Source organism: Lacerta agilis, chromosome 8, assembly GCF_009819535.1.
Source record: "Lacerta agilis isolate rLacAgi1 chromosome 8, rLacAgi1.pri, whole genome shotgun sequence".
NCBI lineage: Eukaryota > Metazoa > Chordata > Lepidosauria > Squamata > Lacertidae > Lacerta > Lacerta agilis.
In genome coordinates, this window is record NC_046319.1 from 82717318 (window position 1) to 82737003 (window position 19686).

At 47.8% G+C, this 19686-nt stretch overlaps 1 protein-coding gene across 1 annotated transcript; it reads right to left on the bottom strand.

Moving 5' to 3' along the window:
* Positions 1-1876: 1876 nt before the first annotated feature.
* Positions 1877-16737, bottom strand: ADAD2 (adenosine deaminase domain containing 2). Its single transcript, XM_033158614.1, has 10 exons — positions 16542-16737; positions 13580-13681; positions 12615-12659; positions 11755-11880; positions 9742-9892; positions 8361-8525; positions 6464-6678; positions 4751-4985; positions 3540-3672; positions 1877-2493 (listed from the first exon to the last, which is right to left on the bottom strand). The coding sequence occupies exons 1-10, from the start codon at positions 16720-16722 to the stop codon at positions 2383-2385; spliced, it is 1464 nt and encodes a 487-aa protein (XP_033014505.1). The 5' UTR covers positions 16723-16737; the 3' UTR covers positions 1877-2382.
* Between the last annotated feature and the right edge of the window lie 2949 nt (positions 16738-19686).

The following is a 19686-nucleotide window of genomic DNA, read 5'->3' on the forward strand; positions in this document are numbered from 1 at the left end:
ACAGAACAAAACATCAAGCTAACACACACACACACACTAAATTCAGCATTTCAACTCCCCAAGCTCAAAGTCTTGGGTAAAGAGCATTGCCTTCACTACCCACTAGAAAGCAGGCAGCGAAGAAGCCAGGTGCCCCCTGGGAAATTCACCAGCAAAAGACGACAGAGCCGAGTCACCCGTCTCGATCCAATTGCACCTAGGCAGATTCATCTGGGAGGAGGTGGTCCTCAAGGATAACGGTAAACTACTTGGCAAGGTTGCTGAAAGGATTGCTGCAACATGTATTGGAAGTAGTTCGAAGACTCTAAAGCAAAGGATGGCCTAACTTTGTTGTTCAGTTGTGTCCAACTCTTCGTGACGCCATGGACCAGAGCACGCCAGGCACCCCTATCCTCCACTGCCTCCCGCAGTTTGGCCAAACTCATGCCAGTCGCTTTGAGAACACTGTCCCACCATCTCGCCCTCTGTCGTCCCCTTCTCCTTGTGCCCTCCATCTTTCCCAACATCAGGGTCTTTTCCAGGGAGTCTTCTCTTCTCATGAGGTGGCCAAAGTCCTGGAGTCTCAACTTCAGGATCTGTCCTTCCAGTGAGCGCTCAGGGCTGATTTCTTTAAGGATGGATAAGTTTGATCTTCTTGCAGTCCATGGGACTCTTTTTGCAGTCCATGGGCCTAACTTAGGCCACCAGCAAATGTCCTGTCCCTCCACCCCAACTCCCCCAATTTTGACACTGGTGACAAAAGAGCAAATGATAATAGAGAATGCTGAGGGGGGGGGGTGTTAACAGGGGGTTGGGGGGCATGCAAGAGCATGTGTCCAAGAGTGTGGACTGGCCACAACCACTGCTGGCATGCAGCTCCCAGAGGACTGGCAAAGGATGAGTGTGGACCTCCTCCTCAGGCCAAAAAATATTAGCCACCACCTGCTCTAAAGTAAAAGTGCTTGTTGTTACCACTGCTGCTCATTTCTCGCTCGTGAGATCACAAACTGCTGAGCCCCTGAAGCTCCAAATCATCACCATCTTATTATCTGTATACCCTTTTCCCACAATGGTGCTCAAACCAGTGCATCAGTGTCTGAAATAAGGTGACCAGGACATCTCATTTAGATCAAGGCATTCAGAGTTTGTACGGAAAGCCTGGCAATGCGGTTAACAAGACACGCTAGGTACTATTTTAGAGTATTAAGTCAAGCTCACAGCTTTGCCTCGATTTGCACAAGCAGCCACACACCAGTTCTAAGGTTCGCAGTTCTTTACTTCAGTGGTAATGTCTGCAAAGACCGTTCCACAAAATTAGCAGCCAAAACAATTGCATTTCCAAACAAACACAAAACGGCCAGCTCTCAAACCCCTTGTCATAAAACACATCCAGTTAAGTACAACCTGAACGTGTGACAATTTCTCATTCATTTCCACCATGAAACAGAACCATGGTGTGAAAAATTGGTGGAGAGGAGCTGATGGAAACCAAACTGAAAAATTGGCCTAGGATGCTCAACTGGATCCTGCCATTAACTGTTAAAGTTTCAATTGCAAATAGCAAAATAAATGAATAAAAATCCCCAAAGCTAAGCCTTCAGATCCACAGTAATGAAATCTGAAGGTGTTTGCTTACGTGTCCTCTGAGATTAGTGTGTGCATATTTAAAGATCAAGGAAATCTTTATAGAGGTACACAGAGGTTTGTCACACAGCCTCCTTCTCACGTGGTTGTGCAACTCATGTGTATTTCACATGTTACCCTGACCTTCCTGCAACACACAGAGACAGAAACTGAATTCAGATGTAACAATAAACTATGGTTCAATAGCCCATTGTATATTATTCCAGGAATAAACTGCAGAGAGAGGCTGCCCACTGCAGGGTTGAGAGATCAGAAGATTTCACTTCCTTTTTTGATTAACCACAGCCTGTCATTATGTGCAAATCCTAAACCAAGGTTAACCTTAACTATGGTCTGTGTTGAAACAAGCCTGTTTTATTACCCATCCCAGAGGAGAGGCAGGGGAGTGGGAGAGCTTGGGGCTCTCTGTGCCTCATTCCCCTAATAATCGCCGTAGTTTGTGGCTGTGTTTGGACACAGCCCCAAAGGAGGTACAAAGAACAAGTAGAATTCTAAGTAAATGTTGTCAGAACTTTCAGCCTCAGTTACACACCCGACTTTCCTATTCCACCGTAGGAAAGGACCGCTGTGAAAACGGCATCACAGCAAAACGATGTATTTAAACATTTATAGCCCCATCCACCCCAAAAGTACAGCAACGTTTAGAGCTCTCCATTTGCTAGCTGAAGGTTTACCAGCCTTGTGCACAACCACCCATGCATCCACCTTAAGCCAGAAATGTCTTCAGTATGCAGGCAGTAGCTTAGCCGGCAGGGCACTCTAACTGGGGAAGATGTCCACCAACTTCTTTTGGGGCCACTTGCCAAAGTCTTGCGAGCTCAGCTGGGCATACACCTGGCGCTTGGCTGTCTGATAGACCTCAGCTTTGACCTAGTTGAGGGAAAGAATGGAGGAGTCTACAAGGGATGCTCGAGAGAAAGATTTGAGAGCCCACCAACACCCACCTGGAAATTCTCCTTATTTACTTATTTTCTTCATCATCTTTTTTCTCGTTATTAAATTGATATACTGCCCTTCATCCGAAGATCCCAGGGCGATTGATTCACAACATAAAATACAAAATGAGAATACAAAATACTTTGTAAAACAAATACAAACCAAAACCCCTCTCCCGCAATCACATTTTAAAAAGCCATGGAACGTTAATCAGCCGAACGCTTTGTTGAAGAGAAATGTTTCTGTCTGGCGCCTGAAGATATGTAATGAAGGCACCAGGCAAGCCTCCTGGGGAGAGCATTCCATAAACAGGGAGCCACCACCAAAAAGGCCCATTCTTGTGTTGCTACCCTCTGGACTTCTCACTGAGACACATGAAGAAGGGACACAGGTGGCTGGGCTTACCCAGTCAGATGGGTGGCATATAAATATATTACTACTACTACTACTACTACTACTACTACTACAGAGTCTGGGTCAGTTCATATGAGGAGAGGCAGTCCTTGAGGTATTGCAGTCCTCAGCTGTTTAGGGCTTCATAGGCCAAAACCATCACTTTGAATTGGGCCCAGAAACTAATTGACAGAAACTGCAGTTGGGCCAGGATTGGCAATGTATGCTCAAACTGTCTTGCCCCTGTGAGCAACATGTCCACCAAATTTTGCACCAGCTGAAGTTTCTGAACCGTCTTCAGAGGCAGCCCTATGTATAACATGTTGCAGCAATCTAACCTAGTTACCAGAGCATGGACAACAAAAGTTAGACTATCCCTTTCTAGATAGGGGCACCAGCCGAAGCTGATGAAAAGCACTCCACACCTGAGACTCAAGCAACTTCAATGGATCCAGAAGTACCCTCAAGCTACGTGCCCGGTTCTTCAGAGGGTGTGTAACCCCATCAAGAACAGACCACCTCAATGAAAGGAAAACAAGGGAACCAAAACCCACCACGCACTCTTTGGGGCAACTGAAAAGACTCACCTTGGCTTCGTAATATGTGGGCAGCAGCACCAAGTCGTCTCTCTTCATCTCCTGAGCCACCTTCCTGAAGGATTTCAGCATGGCAGCCTTGCAGAGCCGACTTGGGCGGTACTGGTCATGTGGATTTGCCATGCTGGCGGAGGCAAGAGCGATCCATCAACAAGGGGCTTGACGTGAATCAACACCTCACAACGAAGCAGGACCTCAACAACAACAAAAGCCAGTGTGTCCCAGCACACAATTCAACCACGGTACCAAGACTCAAGACTCTGACTCAAGAATCCAAATTCAATAAAATGTGTGGAATTAACAGAATCTGAATCCTTTTTACATGACCCATGCAAACTTGCATTTGTGTGTGTGTGTTCGCACACACGCACACACACTTCCTACACGCAATGTGGTTGTATGCAGGAGGAGTAAGTCCTCGTTTTAAGAAAAAACAAACTATAGTGTTCCATTGACATGCAGCCATTTTTAGCCTATCACTTTACTATTGGATTTGAATTTCTTTATGATTTTATTGCCAATGTTTAGAGCTTAGAGGTAGGGAAGACTGCATTGGACTCCCAACAGCTGGAGGGCCTTTTCTTTCTCACCTCCCTGCCTCCCAAAACACAGGCCTAAAGCAAAAATTGGCATCAAACAGGCACTCAGGTAGCTAACCCTCAACTGTTTCCCATTGCAACCCCCTGTAAAGCAGTCAATTCTCAGATACCCAAACACATAAAGACGTTCCAGTTACAGGTAGGTGGCCGTGTTGGTCTGCCATAGTCAAAACAAAATAAAATAAAATAAATCCTCCCAGTAGCACCTTAGAGACCAACTAAGTTTGTTCTTGGTATGAGCTTTCGTGTGCTGGCACACTTCTTCAGATACCATACCAAGAACAAACTTAGTTAGTCTCTAAGGTGCTACTGGAAGGATATTTTTTTTTTTTTTTTACATAAAGACGTTGTTGGTCTTTACTTTTCACTGGCTGCCCCTGCTCCTGAACAATCCAAATGATTTATTAGGACAAGACATGCCTGCATAGAGAGCATCATTTACAGAAACAGAGAAGCCACCGAATTCTGCTTGTCGAGTTCGGATCCTTTTATTAGCAGTAAAACCACAACTGATTCCTAACACACACACACACACACAAACACACACACACACCCTTGGCCCACCCCATTCCCACACCCAAGCCCTCCGTGCCCCAAACTCACTCCTGTACTGCCTTCCCGACAGCTGCATTCACTAGTTCCAGCATCTCGTCTCCCCCACACCAGTTGAAGCTCAAGGAGCGAAACTCTGCTGGCGTGTCAAGGGAAGCGACACAGGGACCCTTAAAAAGGTATATCTGTCTGTGGTTAAATGGCTTTGGCAAGCGATCCCAGGTTGCCAGGTTCAGTCGCTCATTGATGACCTTATGGAGGGTGTCATGGTCTTGGTAAGGATCAGCTGAAACGTGAAATTCAGAGAGAGAGCAAGTTACTTGCGAGGAGAAGGTGGAGAATTCCAAGGCCGATGTAGTCTGGGAGCTTAGTGCACAGCCAGCCCCACACCTGCACCCCACTAGAGGACTCTAGGGGCTGCCAACCCTGCCCAGGACAACTGAGGCACTCTTGTGATTTAAGCTGCAGCCAGAGAGAGAGGCAAGGCAGTAAATAGCTCAGCTGCCATTTAAGGAGCCCCGACCTGCCCCCGCACTTACTGTGCCATGGGGCATTACTAGAACTATTTTATTGACTGTATTTTTCACTCCATAAGACGCACCTGAACATAAGGCGCACCTAGTTTTTTGAGGAGGAAAGGGGGAAAGCCCCGTTTTTTTGAGGATCAGCTCACAGTTGTGCAGCTTCTTTAGGAAAGGAAAGGGAGCCATTTCTACAGTTTCCAGACAGATAATTTAATCAGCCAGTCCCATGTCGCTGGGGAAACAAACAGCCTCCTCTGCAGAACATTCAACAATGGAGGCCTGGGCATGAGGATGGGGCTGGAAAGGGAGCCTTATCTCTCTCCCGATCGCTTGCTGATCAGCTGTTCAGCGGCTTCCTTTCAACACCCCCTTCTCTCTTTGTTTAAAAAAAAAAAGCACAATCTGCTTTGGGCCCCTGGGCAATTCGGCTCCAGGGACTGTGCATTTGCTTCATAAGACGCACAGACATTTCCCCTTACTTTTTAGGAGGGAAAAAGTGTGTCTTATGGAGCGAAAAATACGGTATTAAATCTGTATACCACCCTTCATCCATAGATCTCCGAGTGGTTCACAACATGGTTACGATATAAAAACACAAAATACAAAATTAAAATAACAAAAACAAACCAATAATCTCCCCCCATCCACAAGACATTTAAAAGGGCATCAGACGTCAATCAGCTGAAAGCCTGGTTGAAGAGGAACATTTTCAACTGGCATCTAAAAGTGTGCAATGAAGGTGCCACACAGATCTCCCTGGGGAGGGTATTCCACAAACAGGGGGCCACTGCAGAAAAGGCCTGTTCTTGTGCTGCTACCCTCTTGACCTCTTGTGGAGGAGACAAACGAAGGAAGGCCTCAGAAGATGACCTCAGGGCCCAGGTTGGTTCATATGAAGGGAGGTGGTACCCCTGAAGGGCGTGTCCCCTAATTTATTATTATTATTATTATTATTATTATTATTATTATTATTATTATTATTATTATTTTGCAATCCCCAGAGTTGGCTTTGGGGGCATCCCCTGCAAGAGGGTCCCCTCAGAGGCTCCTTAGGATCCTGTGTACTAACATGCTGATAAAGCTCAAAAGGATTTTTGTTCATTTAGTGCCCCGAGGCAAGGAAAACCCAGTGTCCTGGGATGTACAAGCGTGGAATGGAAACATTTCTACGGTTTGGATGCCGCCAATACAATTCATGGGCTCTTTATGCGAGTTCTGTAGTAACAAAAACATACGTCACCTAGGACAATGCTGGTGATGTACACAGGGTGGATGATGTGGCTGAGAAGGGCCCCTTGCACTCCCAAGGCACTCCAGCGGGTCAGCTTGTCGCTGCTGGAGACACAGTAGACGTAGGCAGACAGCGCGCTGGGGCGGCAGTAAGAGATGGGCCTGAGCACCCCTTTAACGCTGATGTGCAGCCCAATGGATGGATTCGGCTGTGGAGACACAATCCTGCAGGCCATAGGAGGGGAAGGGGAAATTCCATCAACTCAGAGAGGGCAGTGTGGGGAGGATGCACGTACAGGAACTGGGACCGGAAGATCCAGGGGGTGGTCTGAAGAAACAGGGTGCTACCTCTGTGCTGATGCTCAGTAGGTCTGCACCCTGCCAACTGGATGCAGAGACCGCCAGGGAACCCTGCATGTTACCTGGAAAGCTATGATGGAAATAAGGCAGAATATAATAAATTAAAAGTATTATTCTTTTATTCTTAATGCCAAAAGCAGCCTCGTGAATTGGAGGAAATGCAAAAATCACCATTGGCAAAATTTCGCCAGGTGCAAGCTTGGCTGCTATTTTGTCAATTGTCAAAAAACCACACACAGAGAGAGGATAAACAGCTTTTACAGGTTTTGGGAGGTTGCTTCAAAAACCTGCCCGACCAAACACAAGAGTGGGCCAGAAGTAATTACTGTGCACCTTACAAATAGTGAATGCCTCTCTCAAAACACTTGCAGTTCTCCTATAATCTATTGCAGGGGTCCCCAAACTAAGGTCCGGGGGCCAGATGCGGCCCAAACACCTTCTAAATGCAGCCCGCGGACGATCCAGGAATCAGCGTGTTTTGACATGAGTAAATGTGTCCTTTTATTTAAAATGCATCTCTGGGTTATTTGTGGGGCCTGCCTGGTGTTTTTACATGAGTAGCATGTGTGCTTTTATGTAAAATGCATCTCTGGGTTATTTGTGGGGCATAGGAATTTGTTCATATATATTTTTTTTCAAAATATAGTCAAGCCCCCCACAAGGTCTGAGGGACAGTGGACCGGCCCCCTGCTGAAAAAGTTTGCTGACCCCTGATCTATTGCCTTTCTGCAGTCTGAGTGGGGATCAAAACCCTTCTCCTGGGTTTCTTAGCTTTCTCTAAGGGGGCAGAAGGCAAGGAGGCAGTGGCGTCGCGGGGGGGGGTGGGGGTGAGCCCCCGGTTCCAGGGGAGGGTGGGTGACACTTGGGCCGGCCCCGCCCCACCCCTCTGGCGGGCCCCAAGCAAGCCATGGAGCGAGGCAGCCTCGCCCCGCAGCCTGCTCGTAAACCTGCTCGGCAGCCTGCAAGCAAGCCATGAAGCGATGCCACTCCGCCCTATGGGGCTGCAGAGCTGCCCCCGCCCCTCAAGCCGCCGCGGAAGCAGCAGCGCCGCCCCAGGCGGAGTGTGCACGCGCGACATTTCACGTGTGCGCACTCCGTCCTGACGTCACGGCGCCCTGACCCCAGGGGGGTGCCTCCGTTCGCCACCCTGGGTGGCGAGGAGGCTTCCTCCGCATCTGCAAGGAGGCCAACAGTTAAGTGGAGCCATAATGAACAGGCAGAACCAGCTCCATCTAGTTCTGTCCCCCTCCCTCCGAAGTTCTGCAAGGGCAATGCCTAAGACAAGAGGAAGCTAAAAGAAAGTGCCAGTCCCCAGAACGGTTACAAGTAAGAAGGCAGGTGTGGCAGGGGCTGGCGGAGGTTGATGGGGTAGGGCCTCATTTGCCCTAACAGACTCAGCCTCCACTTGCCCCCGAGATCCCCACCACAAAGACAAAACAGCCCATCTGACCTGCGCACTCTCTCCCCTCTCCCCTGCTACCTCTCCCTTCCACACACTGAGGCCTTTCTGCTCTGTATCCTGCTCCGAGCCACAGGCAAACACTCACCGGGTGTTCTCTGAAGCTCCTTTGGGCCTCCGACTCAGGTAGAGATGCAGAAAGTAATTTGGTTTCAGAGTCAGATGCACCCCGTCCTCTGCCAGGCGGAAGATGCACTTCTCAAGGGTGGTGGGGTCTTGGCAGCAGAACATCAGTAGCTGCTTGTAGAAGTACCTGAGAATACCAAATATTGTAGCTTGTAAAGGCTGTTGTGTCTTTGGGCCTTCAATCAGATTGCAAGGCAACCTCCTGCCACCCATCTCCAGATACTCCCTTCTCTTCTGTTTGTTTGTTTGTTTCCTTTCTTCTCCTTCTCCTTCTTCCCACCCCCTTCCACATATACCAATGGAAGAGATAGTAGTTTGCCTACTTTGCCCTCTGTTACCATTGTTTCACATCTCAGTTGATTGTTAAGAGTTTGTTTTGATTCATAAAAAAACTAAAACTGTAAAATTCCAGATTTTGAAAGAGAGCTGTGTTTCAGTTTGCACATTGGATAGTGAACTTTGAATTCAGCAGTTTCTCATTAAAGTGCAAACAAAAATTGAATTTCTCTCCAATCCATGTAATTGAGACATGTATTTTGCAACATGACACCAACCAAAGGAACTGGGCAACCCGTTGCTCCTCAGTCTTGTTGCCAAACTCCTCTGCTCCTCTGTTTGATCAACTCCCTTTTCCAGTGTGGGGGCTATGGCTAGCTGCCAACTCCAAACACAAACTCCAATCATGGGCTTTCTAGTGATAAGAGGGTTCATTTCTACAACATGCAAGGCAGCGTTAGAGAAGAATAAAAGGACCCCGACCATTAGGTCCAGTCGTGTCCAACTCGGGTTGTGGCACTCATCTCGCATTACTGGAGGGAGCCGGTGTACAGCTTCCGGGTCATGTGGCCAGCATGACAAAGCCGCTTCTGGCGAACCAGAGCAGCGCACGGAAATGCCATTTACCTTCCTGCCAGAGCGGTACCTATTTATCTACTTGTACTTTTGACGTGCTTTCGAACTGCTAGGTGGGCAGGAGCTGGGACCGAGCAACAGGAGCTCACCCCATCACGGGGATTCGAACCGCCGATCTTCTGATCAGCAAGCCCTAGGCTCTGCGGTTTAACCCACAGTGCCACCCGCGTCCTTAGAGAAGATTACCTCTGAGCAAATACCAAGTGAGTTTCCCTATCATTAGGTTATCCCAACCAGTCCCCAACATCTGGGATTAGAAATAAGAAGTAAGAACCTCTTGCGATTTCCAGGCACGATTCATTCCTGGCCCCCCTCACTTGTAAAATTACATCCTGCCTTCAACCTGTTGCTTCCCTCCTAAATTGCTCTTCTTTAACCTGGCAAATAAAACCAGCACTGCACATCAGCGCTGGGAAGAAGGGGTGCCTTACCTCAGAAGTGCTCTGCGGGCAACCACTAGCCCATGCATATCGTGGATTCTCCTGCCTTTGAACTCCATCCAGCCTTCGTAGCATACATCTCCTGTTCCCAGGGCAACCAGCTCGTAGGTCTCCTTGTAGGAGCTTGGGCTGTTGGCAACCTCTGAAGGGGCAGGAAAGGAAGGGTGAAAATGTTAACTGCGACTTCAAAGGCTGGCTCAAAACAGGGAGGGAATTTCCAGGGAGGAAACAACCATTCCGGAACAGCCCCTTGCCTAGCTAAACGTTATGCTGAGAGCTCTGCTGAGTGGGGAACGAGCCAAAACTAGCCAAAACTGCTGCAACATCTTGCTGGGAGCTGGTATAGGACCACAACTAGATGGAGAGTTTCCATCTGTCCCACCTTTAGAACTACTTTGCATTTCCGTCCTCTTAAGAATTTAAGAAGAACTCTGATGGATCAGAGCAAGGATCCATCTAGACCAGAGGCTCCCAGTGGGCTGTACCGGTGGGATTAGCTAGGAGGGCACTAAGAGACGAGGGGTAAAAGGGGGCGTTGAAAGCACAAATGATTGTCAGTCTTGGTTGTTGTTTTTTAATATGCTTTATTGGTTGAAAACTTTTTAACAGAAATGTACAATAGATGTTATAGGCAAAATGAGAAATAAAAAATAAACAATCATTCATACTTGCTTTGTGTATAGTATACATTGGTGATTCAATTTTACAAGGTTTCTTATCTTCCCCTTGCATTCCCGAATTAAACTCCTTCAATACGTGCTTAGACTTTACTTTCTCCATGTTATTTAACTTACTATCAATTTTGTTTTTAATATGGTAAAGAACCCCCTGGACGGTTAAGTCCAGTCAAAGGCGACTATGGGGTTGAGGCTGTGAGGGATCCTATTCCCTCCCCTGTAGATTCTTCCCAACTGCCGTGACTCTCCCTAAGTTTCACTGACAACTAGGATGAATCCTTCAGTGTTTATATGGGAGTTGTCTCTGGGGGTACCTCAGTGCTTTACGTTTGAAAACCTCTTGCCACCTATGGGATCTCCCTCCTAGGGTTCCCCCCTACTGCAGTTTGCCTTCACTTTAGGCAACTACGTGGCACACTTGGCTTCACTGTCCAGCCCTCTGTATGACAGGAGAATAAGCAAACAGTTTCCTCTTCCCCAGGAAAGCTTTGTTCTCTCCTCTTAGTCAAACCTCTTAAGGTACTGATACACTGCCACAGTCAGCGAACGTTTAAGCACTTTTAACTTTATTAGGTAACTTGAAAACATGGATGTCTCAGGTTATTACTTATACAAATCTTCTTCTCATGTAATTCAGCTTAGTTATATTTCCTGCATCCCTTTAGCAATGGTAATGACTTTTCCTCCCATTCCCCAAAGCCTAACCTCGCAGTTTCTCTTTCTAATCCTCCACACCCAACTGCCAAACCTCCAACTGCCTTTCAAGGTTGTTCCCCCTCCTTTTAGAATGCCAACTAGCTCCGCCTCCCAGGGAACACCTACCTAACATGGGAGTGATAGGTTAACCAAGAATGAACCAGGCATTATTCCGCCACAGAGGCGTTCATCTCACTTTCAGGCTGAGGGAGCCGGCGTTTGTCCGCAGACAGTTTTCCAGGTCATGTGGCCAGCATGACTAAACCGCTTCTGGTGCAACGGAACACCATGATGGAAACCAGAGCGCACGGAAACGCCGTCTACCTTCCCGCCACAGCAGGAAGGGACACTGGAGATACACTATGGAACCAGAGGAACAGTGGGCCAAAAAAGTATGGGAATTCCTGCTCCAGACCAGCATCTCATTTCCCATGGCGGCCAACCGGTTGCCTCCAGAAAGCAATCCAGCAAGCCATGAAGTTGTTGCTCTTCAGCAGCTGACACTCAGCGGTATTCTGCCTTTCATCCTCTATAGTCAGCATAGCCATCATGCCTAAAATCCAGGTAGGATTCCACCCCCACCCAAAAAAACCAACAACAACCCAAAGAAGACAGGCCGCAAGTGGCTCACCTCTCTCCAGTATGAATGCTGCCACACTGCTCATACAGCCTTGGTACCGCACGTCTTCTCCAATAAGCATTTCACAAATATCGCTGGTAATAGCGGCACAGCGTTGTGTGTGGGAAACTTCATTTTCTGGTGGAGAGAAACGGGGCAGGTTGTTTTCCTTGGGGTAACTGTTTGGACACCTCTGCTTATTCCGCAAACGTGACAAAATCCAGAGGCGTCTTAGCCATAGAGGCTACTGGCGCAAGGCACCACGGCTTGGAGGGCGCCTCCGCCATGCCATGCCACGAGCCTCCTTCCTGCTGCCAGAGGAGCCACCCTCCAGCCCCGCCGGCAGCACCGCTCTCGCCCACCTCTTCTTGGGCTGCGGACGCCATCGCGGGGAAGTCGGCGAGCTTCCCGTCGGCGCAGCAGCCAGGGCTCCCTGGATGGCAGCGCCACTTCGGCGGATTGAGAAGGCGATTGGGCTGCCCACGGACCTTAGGTTGCCTACCCCTGGTCTAGGAGTATTTTGGGGGTTTTTTTTAATTAATGCAGAGATACTGTGGAAGACCTCTTTATATTACTCCTGTGCAAGCCTTAGTCAGGTAAACAACACTCTTGCACAAGGTATCAGTACAAAATATTTGTAAAAAAAACCACTGCAAATCGCAATGAGTATTGCACCACCCGTCGCCCCCCCCCCAGCATGAGCTTGCTCCTCTCTCTCTCCCTGCTCCTCCCGAGTAGTCCCTCTTTCCCTGACAAAGACTATTAAAAGGAATAAATGGATTCAACATTTGCTATGAACAACACGTGAAAGTTGTGGATATAGGAATTAATAAGTTAAAGAAAAGCCGTTTTTTGAAGAATTTCATTCTTACCAGCAGGCTGAGGTTTTACAGAAGAAACTGGGAGAACAGGCAAGCCTACAAGACACAAAAGGCAACTGAGGTGAGGAGGTGTACTGAGACACAGCAACCTTGTATTAAATGTGCCTGTTAGTTTGTGGTACAGCACACTGTGCCATTCCCAGGATAACCTCCTTTCTACATTTGTGTGCGAACCCACCCGCCCAATTTAGGATTGGAAAGGAAATGTTAAGCCTCCACCAGTTTGGAGAGACAGCACTCAACTTGAGAAACGTCTCTCGGCGCGTTGGGACATACAAGGCGACAAGAGTAGCTCTGAACATGTGCAGATCACCTGCCGCCGGGAGTCGCATAACCACAGAGGACGCACCATGCTACACACCATCAGAAAACCATAGCTCATTCCTAGCCCTTATGAGAATGGTGGGGAGGGTGCCTATCCAAGCTGTTTAGACCACTCCGCTATTCTAGAATTCAGAGTATCCCTGGAAAGGGAGTGAGCGTTTACTGGGTAGAAACTTTAGATTCAAAGTACAGTGGTACATCGGGTTAAGTACTTAAATTCGTTCCAGAGGTCTGTTTTTAACCTGAAGCACCACTTTAGCTAATGGGACCTCCTGCCGCTGTGCCGCCAGAGCACGATTTCTGTTCTTAAGCGGAGTTCTTAACCTGAAGCGTACTTAACCTGAAGCGTACCACTGTACACTGCATGCCGAGAAGTATACTGGGAACTGTAGCTCTGTGAGGAACACACTGCCATCTGTTCCCAGGATTTTTAACGTCACATCAGGCCTAGGCAGACTCGGCCCTCCAGATGTTTTGAGACTACAATTCCCACCATCCCTGACCACCGGTCCCGTTAGCTAGGGGCGATGGGAGTTGTAGTCCCAAAACATCTGGAGGGCCGAGTCTGCCTATGCCTGCTTTAAATACACAGTGTGGATGTGACCGAGCTTTGCAGTTCTCACAAAACATACTTTCATTTTGCTTCTCCGGCTGTGCCTCAGAAACATCATCGATTGGTTGATCCCATCCATCCAGGAGCGGCTCCTTAAAAGAAGCCGAGGGCAGAAGGTGTGCTGCAGAAAGAACAGCAGTGGGGGAGTGAGGAGGGGTGCCAAAGCAGAGAAACAAAACACAAGAGTGGGGCAGAAAGAGTTGTTACCCTCAACACCCACAAAATATACTGACCTTCCAGCTTCCATGGGAGCACACAGGAAGAGGAGGAAAACAGGCGGTAGACCTGCAGCAATCATGCATTTTATTTACAAAAATCCACAATTGATATAAATCTTACCACAAGGCAGGGCAAAAAGACCTACTTAAGGTGGAAACAGTTGGGTTGGGTGATGGTTACAAGACCCAGGCTGCTTTGTGAGGTCACCCGTACCTCCTGTATGGCAGAATGTGCTTTTAACCTTTACTAAGTTTAACAAGAAGGGACACGGGTGGCACTGTGGTCTAAACCACTGAGCCTCTCGGGCTTGCCGATCGGAAGGTCGGCGGTTCGATTACCCGCGACGGGGTGAGCTCCCGTTGCTCGGTCCCTGCTCCTGCCCACCTAGCAGTTCAAAAGCACGTCAATGTGCAAGTAGATAAATAGGTACCGCTCCGGCGGGAAGGTAAACGGCACTTCCGTGCGCTGTTCTGGTTCGCCAGAAGCTGCTTAGTCATGCTGGCCACATGACCCAAAAAAAACTGTTTGTGGACAAACGTCTGCTCCCTCAGCTGCAACCCCAGTCGTTCGCGACTGGACTTAACTGTCAGGGGTCCTTTACCTTTACCTTAAGTTTAACAAAACAAAATTTTAAAAAATCCTTAGAGACCAACTAAGTTTGTTATTGGTATGAGCATTCGTGTGCGTGCACAAAGCTCATACCAAGAACAAACTTAGTTGGTCTCTAAGGTGCTACTGGAAGGAATTTTTTTATTTTGTTTCGACCACGGCAGACCAACACGGCTACCTACCTGTAACTAAGTTTAACAATTACAGGTAGGTAGCCGTGTTGGTCTGCCATAGTCAAAACAAAATACTGTAACCAAGAACAAACTTATACCGAGAACATACCAAGAACAAACTTAGTTGGTCTCTAAGGTGCTACTGGAAGGAATTTTTTTTTTTGTTAAGTTTAACAAGTTCTCATTTTTTCATTGCAGAGTTGAGAAGTGTGCGCATCTGGCTACCTTTTATCAGACATTCACCTCCAGTGCTTTGTAAAATATTTATTAAGAAGTATTTCACATACAGAAAGCTTGACAAAATAAATGGATCGTATGGTTAGAATTGTGATTGCACACGAAAATGTGTAGCTGCTGCAGGTCTGCTACTTATTTTCGAACTCTTGACTTTTCTAGAAATCACTTTCTGCACTATTCACCATATATTGTAAGAATTCGCCTTTGAGCTGACACGGCTCCAGCACTAAAAGAATCCTGTGGCAACTTTTAGCGTATGTATTACAGCTTAAGTTTAGGAGGATGAGTGGGATACAAATTTAATATAAAAAATAATAATAATAGGGAAATGAATTTGTCACTAGAATAAATTAAGCCTTTGGATCCCTATGAAGACTGATTTTGCAGGAAAAGGCACCGCCAAAGAGGTCAAATTGCTAGTGTTAAAAGCATCAGAGCCCTGCAGCTGGATGAGACCAAAGACCCATCTGGTCCATCATCTTGTTTTCATGGTGGCCAACCAGAAGCCCCAAAGGAATCCCACAAGCAGGACATGAATGCTACAACATTCAGCAGGTTTAACCTGGCAAATTCACTTTCCCTCTTAGTGCTGCTAGATTAAAGCTATGGTAACAATATTCTGCCACCCCCCACCCCCCACTACAGCAATGGTAAAAAGGTAAGTCCAGTCAAAGGCGACTATGGGGTTGCGGCGCTCATCTCGCTTTCAGGCCGAGGGAGCCGGCATTTGTCCACAGTCTTCCGGGCAGAGCCGTCCTAAAGGGATCTGCCGCCCTGGCGCGGCTATCCCTCCGTCGCCCTCGCCATGCCGCCTCTCCGTCGCCTCCCTCCCGCGCTTGCCGCCCCTTGGGAGGGGGGTGGGCGGGCGGGGGATGAGGGGCGTGGCGCTGGAGCGGCGCGGGGCTCTGCGCGTCCTTCCAGCGCTTCCGGGACGGGAGGCGAGGGCGGCCGGCTCGCGCTCCCGCGCGCAGCCGGATGGCGCGGCGCAGCCAGGCAGCTCGCGCTCCGCGCGCAGTCGGAGGGCGCGGCGCGGCTGGCCAGCTCGCGCTCCATCGGGGGGCCGGCCAGCTCGCGCTCCTGTGCTCTGCTGGGCAGCCAGAGGGCGTGGCGTGGCCGGCCAGCTCCCTTGCTCCGCTGGGCAGTCAGAGGGCGCTGCCGGCAGGCGCTGCCAGCGGGGCTGGAGGGCGGAGGCGCCCTCCAGGCCGTTGCGCCCTGGCGCGCCGCGCCACCAGCCCCAATGGATGAGACGGCTCTGCTTCCGGGTCATGTGGCCAGGAGGACTAAACCGCTTCTGGCGCACGGAGGGCTGTGACAAGTGCCAGAGCGGACGCAGGCGGCGTTGTGGTCTAAACCACTGAGCTTGCTGATCGGAAGGTCGGCAGTTCGAATCCCCACAACAGGGTGAGCCCCTGTTGCTCTGTCCCAGCACCTGCCAACCTAGCAGTTCGAAAGCACGCCAGTGCAAGTAGATTAACAGGTACCACTGTGGCGGGAAGGTAAACGGCGTTTCCATGCCTTCTGGCACTCATCATGGTCCTCTGCGCGCCAGTAGAAGTTTAGTCCTGCTGGCCACATGACCCAGAAAGCTGTCTATGGACAAACGCCAGCTCCCTTGGCCTGAAAGCGAGATGAGCGCCGCAACCCCATACCGCCCAGGGGTCCTTTACCTTTACCACAGCAATGTTACATCCACAGCACTATTCATTCTCCTTTCATGCCCAGTTCGCCCTGTTCCGCATCTACCCTTTCCTTGTGTGGCACCGCTAGCAGATCCAGAGAGCTCTGGAGAAGGAAGAGGCTCCTCAACGGCAACGGTTTGAAGTTGTCCTTCCCTCCAAGGGGACTGGCTCCAATCTTTCTGCAGAGGCGCTGCGACCTTTTTTCTCTGGCAACCCTCTCCTGACGCCTCTTCTTTGTCCGACATTTTTTCTGGGAAGAAGGGAAACAGATAAAATTTAAAACTCTCTGCTAGCAAGAAGAAGGGATGTTTATAATTACACCTTTTTGCTTGCACGTCAAAGTTTTGTATCAATGTAGGGGCAATATATACTGTATTTTTCTATGTATAAGATGCTCCCATGTATAATATGCCCCCTTCTTTTGGGGACCCCCAAATTTAGAAAATGGGCATATGCACTATCTGTGCATAGGACGCCCCCAGATTTTTAACCTTATTTTAAAGTAAAAAACAAACAAAACTAGTCTTATACACGGAAAAGTACGGTAAGTTTTATTATGTACCAAGGCTACTGTATTGTTGGCATCCATCTGCCTCGAGATGCTACTTTGATATTATTATATTTGTCTATTTTCTGTGAACTGCTTTGAACAAACTATATAGCTTTGAGTTGGGAAGGGTCTGTCTGGATGCCCTTCCAAAACCTGTGATCTTGTGAGAGTGGAAGGTATAAGGGGGCAGGCGGGTAGGTGTGGGGGACTCCCTGGTCCTGAATGGGGCAACTGTGCCCTTGAAGGACCAGGTGCATAAATTGACTTTTCCACAATATTCTAATTTTCCGAGTTTCACCTGTATTCCATTACTGCCGTTTTCAACATCAGCAATTATCTTGTTTTCATACCCAATCCGTCGTTCGAATGTGTTTTCGGGGCTAAACAGCAGGGAAGCAGCACGCAAGCGGAAATGGGTTGTTTTTTAGAGACGGCCAGATTAAAGAAACATGAGTTTCACACAATTATCTGACTGACCGTGAATCATTTTGACGGGGCCTTGTTTTGTTTCTGTTTTACAATTAAGTGGCCATGAACAAAAGAATTAGGGTTGCCAGGTGTCCACTATTTGAGCGGACAGTCTACTTTTTCCACATTATGTTCACTATTTTTTTCCATAAAATAGTGGATTTTTTTTATTCAAAAGTTTTATGATGAAATGGTATTTTAATACGTGTTAAAATGTTTGTAAGAAAATACAGTATGTAATTTAATTTAATTTAAACATGCACACACACACACACGCTTGTCCGCTATTTTTTGGAAGCAGACCTGGCAACCCTAAAAAGAATTAAAACTGTGTAAACATGTACTTGTGAAAAACATGATAGATCAATCTTTTGTGTGCTTTAAAAATAATTTTTAAAACTTCCATTTTCATGGGATGATGGCACACCTGCCTTCTTCTTCCCCAGCAGCAATAAGAGATATACAAAAACAGAAAACAAAAGCAGAATGGAAATATGTAGAAGAATATTTAAGAAAAAGTTTGAAAACGGAACTAATGATTTCCTTAGATTAAGTTACGCACGTGGGGAATTTAAATTATATAAAATTATATTTTAAAAATTTGTTGTTGTTTTTTGGTTGTTTGTAAGAATGAGAGTAATTAAATTATTAGTTAGTGTAATGAAATGAGTATTATACTAAAAAAACCGTTGTAGAAGCAATATGAAGTCATATTTTAAATTTGATGTATAATTTGAAAGAGACGATTGTAAATTTATGTCTGTTATTATTTGTGTGATGTAAGATTTAATGTTTTGTTTTGTTTTATGGATGAAATCCTTAAAAAAAACACACACACACACACAAATTTAATAAAGGCTTATTTTAAATTTTTTAAAAAAAAGATGGCGCCTGAGGTGCTAAACCAAAAACTGCCGCCCATGTATTCAAATTCAAAATCTGTTGCCCGGTCAACCGATCAAACGGTTCATCCGCAAATTACTGTACTTTGCCGTGTAGAAGACTAGGGTTTATTTATTTTTTACTCTAAAATAATGCTCAAAATCGCGGCTCGCCTTATACATGGAGCCATCTCCGCCCGTTTTCTTAAATCGGAGTCCCCCAAAATAGGGGGGCGCCTTATACATGGGGGGGGCGTCCTCATAGATGGAAAGCCACTTAAGATTCAAGCCACTTAAATTTTGTTAAAAACGGAATAAAAAAAACACAGCAATGGTCGCTATTCTCTCCCCGACCCCGAAGCTTTTCCCTCACAAAATGGCCTCAGCGCACCCCAAGTCGCCCCTCAGGTTTCCCCAAATATCTGTGGAGGACCCCCCCAAAAAAAAACATACACATGGCCTCCCCCCCCAAAAAAAACCTGGAGGGAATCCCCTCTAGAAAAATGGCCCCAATTTTTGCCTCGGTGAGGAGGATTTCATAGAGAAGGGGGGCTGACTTTTAATATTTCTCCCCCCCCCAAAAAAAGCCCCACATTCCTTCTCACTGCCCCCTCACAGGGGATACGCCATCAAAATCCTCCACACAAGGGTCCCCCCCCAAAAAAAACCCTTCCCAGTACTTTAATTTAACCCAACACAGCAGCCCTTCTTTGCCCCAAAGCTCAATAGCCCCCCCAAAATAAAAAAAACATCCCCACCAAAATCTCCCTCCCTCAAATTTGAAGGTGACACACCCCGCACAAAATCCCTTAAAAATCTCTACGGCCCCCCCCAAAAAAGTTGCTTCCACACAAGCACCTTTCTTGCCTCTCTCCCCCCCCCTTAATTCGGATTAATTGGGGAGGCGCTGAGGAGAAGATGGGGCTTCGGAGTGTACCAAAGCCAGCTGCGGGGGGGAGGGAAATGAAATGGAAAGGGGTATCCTATGAAATGTGCAAGGCAGGGAAAGCGTTAACTCCGGCAGTTTGTGGGGGGGGGGTTTGCAGAAAAATGGGGCGCGTGGAAGAGAAAGGGGGGGCGCTGAAAGAAATCACACAAAAAAACTGCCTTGGTGCAAACAGTGGGAAGGGTGCAAAGGCGCCTGCTGCAAATTAAAGAGGGGAGGGATGGAGCTGGTTCAATGCAACCCTTGGGGTGCAAAGGAGGGGTGCAATGGGGGGGGAGTATTTTTTGGGGGGGGTCCCTGCTTGCAAACACAGCTACCTAGAAAGCTGGATGGGCCCCAGAGGACGCGAGATGGGTGCAGCAGG